The sequence below is a fragment of the Scylla paramamosain genome, chromosome 16, assembly GCF_035594125.1.
Source record: "Scylla paramamosain isolate STU-SP2022 chromosome 16, ASM3559412v1, whole genome shotgun sequence".
Classification (NCBI taxonomy): Eukaryota; Metazoa; Arthropoda; class Malacostraca; order Decapoda; family Portunidae; genus Scylla; species Scylla paramamosain.
Window position 1 is genome coordinate 7,812,501 of NC_087166.1, and position 5,000 is coordinate 7,817,500.

Genomic DNA, 5,000 nt, shown 5'->3' on the forward strand with positions numbered 1-5,000 from the left:
CTGTTCCTCGTAATGACTCGCTAGGTAAACATTTCTAGTTTAATTATTCTCTGCTGGCACTAGACGCTCTTGACATGTGTATGGCTAGTAAATGTTTACTTTAACTTTCATTTGGTAAAACGTGATTAGTGGTGATCGAGAAAGTTTCTAAGCTAAGTGATAGTGAATGATCACTTTATTTACTTTCATTTAAGAGTAAAATCTGATCAGTGGTCAGTCACGAGGTTTCTTACCAGAATAGTGAATTTTAACTATACTGATGGGTGTGAAGCACAGCAAGCTCAGCGATGTGCCTAGTGTCATCTTGAAGTGACATGAGTGTTCTTGTTTTATACTGTTAGTGTATTATTGACATTTGCATTCCGGATTATCACGTGTGGTATGAAGTATGATGAAATGTTTTACCCACACAAAAGGGAAGTGAAAGACAGGAGACTCGGTGATGTGCCAAGAATGTTTTGATTTAATACTGTTAGTGTGTTGTTGACATAATCAGTTAGCATTTTCCATTTTGGAGTATCATGTGTGGTAAGAAATAAGTTACAGAACATGATGATGATACAAACCACGTAAAGAACAAAAGTGAAGTCAAGTTATCACTCCCTCCCCCCTGCGCTGGGGTGAGGGGACGAAACACATGACAATGAAGAGTTTAAATTCTGGACATTGCATGCTTCTCAAACTCTTTTGTTACAACGGATTTCTTTCTGTTATAGTTTCTTTTAATAATAGTGTTGCTAGGGTGGCGGTGGTGGTGGTGATGGTGGTGGTGCTGGTGGGATCAGCCTTTCCTATATCAATGTATCCTCTGTTTGTCAGACTTGGTGGAAGCTACAGCAGGAGCAAATGACCCGCATACTATATGATGTCAAGCATTCATAGTGACGTACTACATTGACGATGTGGCAGTCTCCATCCTGTATATGAATGTTTGTCTTTTAATGTAATTTACATAGTGCATCCATGGGTGTTGCATTCTATCGTGGTGTTGTCTGGGTGTACCTATTTAGTGGTGTGCAGTGGGCGCGGCGAGGGCCACACCTGTCACAGTGCTCACTTGGCAGCCAGGACCCGGAGCACTTGTGCCTGTCTGAGAGGCAGATCCAGGCACCGCGAGGGGCGGGAGCACCTGGCCGTGAGCCTCGCCGCTACACCCACTGCACGTGCAGGCAAGTACAATTTACGGAGAAATATGAGACCCGCCAGAACAGTGTCTTGTGACAATTAATTTCCCAGATTATACACAAACTTGAGCAAAGATCTCTTCTGAATACATTATGATATCCGGCTGAACGTAACGAGTGTCAGTGATGTAGGGTGAAGGGAGATATGGGATGAAGGGCTGGGGAGCGTGGCGGCCACAGCAGGGCGCTGGCACCACGTCGTCAGCGCCTCCGACGACGCCGGGTAGAGGCGTGTGGAGGATTGCAGACCGCGCAGAGAAGGCAAAACATTTAGACAAGTTCTGGAAGGAAACGAAACGTCGGGCTGCTACTCGACTCCGCCCACCCTGGCGCCGACCAATAAGCAGGACGGTGCGGGTAGTGACGACCAATGGGGAGCCGTCCCCGCCCTGTACACACACGGACGCACACATGGCCCGCACCCGCATATTACGTTTACACATTTTGTTAAAAGTTGTGTTTGTATTGCGTGTGTGTGTGTCTCTGTGCGGGTGTGCGCACCGGCTGATTGGTGAGCGACACTCGGTGACGACTGCCCGGCCGCGCCGCACCACTGCGCCGCCGACGCTCGCACGGCCTGCACGTCCGCCCGCCACCCGCTCCTGCCGCGACCTACCGCCCGCAGCCGCCCACGCCGCCCGCGCGCCCACGGCCTGAACTCATCTCGACAGTTTTAGTTGTTATTGTGTGGCGTCGATTCTCAGAGAGACACACTGGTGCGCTTATCATAGTTGGTGGAGACTGTGTCAGTTGTGCCGGGACTGGCGAGGCACCAGCATGGAGGACGTCTCTGCCCACGACGACAGCAGAAGTGTTCGCTCCGGGGGGTCCGCTAGCGGGCGGTCTCCCCCGCCTCTCTCTCCCGTCATCACCAGCATGGTAGGTTGTGTGTCCCCGAGCAGCCCACCGCCACCCCTCATGGCCGCGCCGCCCCTCTCCGTGCCCGGACCGTCGCCGCCCGGAGGCCACTCGCCGCCAATCTTCCCCTCCCCGCCGCCCACCTCTCGGCCGCCACCTTTCCTCCCCGCCCTATATTTCTCCCACGCCTACAACTCCCCGCCGCCCATCCACACATCTGACCCGACAGCAAATGACTGCAAGTTGGTGGAGTATCGCGGCCAGAAGGTGGCGGCGTTCATCATCAACAATGAGACAATGCTGTGCCTGCCGCAGGCATTTGAACTCTTCCTCAAGAACCTGGTGGGCGGCCTACACACTGTCTACACAAAACTGAAGCGGCTGGGCATCGAGCCGCTGGTGTGCAACGTGGAGCAGGTGCGGGTGCTGCGGGGCTTGGGCGCCATCCAGCCCGGCGTCAACAGGTGCAAGCTCCTGGCAGTGAAGCACTTTGACATCCTCTACAAGGACTGCACAACCGCCAGGTAAGACGTGGTGACTCTCGTACTGCATTACCGCTGGCCTAGTGCCGGCGGAGGCCTCACCTGCGTCACTTGTCCAGCCATGTGGGTGGACTCATTAATAATGCTTCCTCATACCTGTTAGTGATGTGTTGATTAACGAATCCAGTACCTAGACCTGTAACAATCATAACTGTAGGTCTCTTGTGGCATGACTCATTGATGTCTTGGTAAAATTGTCCTGCATAGGAAAGAATTGGTACACACATGATACCTTTTTTATAGCGTCGATAAGGATGAGATGTGGCGGCGCGTTGAGGCTGTTGTGGCGGGAGGGTGTGGCGCCCGCCAGTGCCAGGGAGACGCGGCGGCCTCCTCCGCCGGTGTTCCGTGGGTGTTCTTGCCATGGCGTCCAACGTTAGTGTCATTCCGTTCTACACACCTATCCTGTATCAAAGCTTTTGGCAGCACGTGACACATTCCTGCAGGCGTGCAATGATCCTTGCTGAGCTGCCATGTCAGGTTCTCACCCGCAGTGGGAAAGAAACACCAGAGGAGAGGTCTAATGTGGCCCCTCCCCTCTGCCGTGGAGGGGAGGAGGGGGGGGGTGAAAGAGGATGTCGAGCGAGACCCTCGTGAGCGGTGACCGAGTAATTCAAGAGGGAGGGTGAGGCAGGGCGAGGGGAGGGTCCTGGCTGCTAGATCGACATTCTAGGGAAGGAAGGCGACCACCCACGTCAAGCCCCCGATAGCTGACGGGACCCTCGCATCTCCTGGGGCGAGGAAGACTTCAGGTGAGCTTCCTGTGATGCAAATTTATTCGACGGCAAACGGTAGAGACCGCCCAGGTGATGCGTATGATTTCTATGATGAATTTTTTGAAGCACTTGCACCTGTACAGACGCTGAGATATTAAGAGGGAACTGAGATGCGGATTAAGAGGGAATATATGACGGAGCTCCGTCAATGTGTTGATGCTGCACGGCGGTGGGAAGGCCGCGGCTGGGAGGTGGTGATGGGACCCAGCGCGACACTAACGGCGGGATAGCAACCTGACTACTGACGGGAATTAACTGGCCTTACACTGGGCGAGTGTAGCGAGGAATAGCTATAAATGGAGATACAGGAAATACGCAGAAGTTGAAGCTCTGAACAAATGCGAGCTGTTTTGAATTTTAAGCCAAAATAAACAAAACTTCCAAAGGTTTAGTTCGTTTACTTTCTGATCCCGCACCAAAGCGTCGTCTAGCCAGCTAAACAACAACCTTTCTTGAGCCCTGAAACCGAATAAACTGGCGGAAAGCGAACTAGTGCATCTGCGAGACAACAAAGAACGCCTCTTATATTAGCTAAGGTTGCAGTCGGCGCGAATTACAACGCAGTGATAGGGATCGGCAAAATATAATAGAATCAGGTGGCCGGATGTCCTCCGCCGCTGCCTCCGCCGCCGCTGTCCCCCACCCGCCCTAGCAAACTTGGATTCACGACTCGAGGCAAAGAGTGAAGATTTCCCATGAGGGTGTCACCGGCGGAGGCAGCGGCGGCCCGGACGATGCCCCCACTACGCCCAGAGTGACATCTTTGCCCCTCCCCCCTTTATCCCCCCACCTCCTCTTCCCCTCTTCCCATGGACCCATACGCATTCTCACACACACACACACACATACACACACACACACACACTCTCTCTCTCTCTCTCTCTCTCTCTCTCTCTCTTCCACACAAACACACACACACACACACACACACACACACACACACACACACGCACACACACACACACAAACACACACACACACTCAGTAATTCAATATTATTATTTAAATATTATGGAAGTAATCTACCAATATTCAAAGCATACAGTTCAAAATACAGCTTGACACATCTCAAAGGAATCACTACTGAAAAATAAGAATAAATAAAATAATAGAAAACTATTCAGTTATCCATTTAAGCCAAAAAACTCCTTCGTCAAAAATATTCTTGTTTTCAAACCCTACAATTTTTCAAACATGACAATTTTTTCTCCCCTTCACAGTGCTTCATGTCCTTTTGACTTTTACCCTCACACTGCTTCGTATCTCTTCTGTTTTTTCCTTTAAACAGTGTTTTCTATTTTACTGTTTTTCCCATTACAGTGCTTCACGCTTATTTCTGCCCCTACAGTAGTTCATGCTTCACTTTTTCTCCCTACAGTGCTTCATGCTTCATTTTTTCACCTTTCTCAGTGTTTCATGCTTCACTCTTTTCCCCATACAGCGCTTCACACTTCACATTTTCGCTTTGTAGTCCTTCAAAGCCCTTATCCCACACTCTCATACCTCTGTCACTCTTTCCCTCGGAGTCCTTCATTCTTCACTCTTCCCCTTAGTGCATCATACCCCATATCCCCTTACGGTACCTTTTCACTTAATCCTTACCCCTCATACACCCCCGTTTCCCTACTTCCCCTCCCTTA

General features: G+C 51.0%; 1 protein-coding gene across 9 annotated transcripts in view; it reads left to right on the forward strand.

Annotated features, from left to right (window-relative positions):
- Nucleotides 1–734: 734 nt before the first annotated feature.
- Nucleotides 735–5,000, forward strand: part of LOC135107962 (dachshund homolog 2-like) — a 106,160-nt gene continuing 101,894 nt past the window's right edge. For 2 of the 9 annotated variants that reach the window (XM_064018446.1, XM_064018449.1), the window contains exons 1-2: nt 739–2,566; nt 2,828–2,959. In XM_064018446.1, coding sequence (XP_063874516.1) covers nt 1,962–2,566; nt 2,828–2,959 — 737 coding nt within the window. In that variant the 5' untranslated portion in view covers nt 739–1,961. Of the gene's footprint in view, nt 2,567–2,827; nt 2,960–5,000 lie in introns of all 9 variants that reach the window. The other 7 variants (XM_064018448.1, XM_064018447.1, XM_064018452.1 and 4 more) reach the window with 6 other exon arrangements.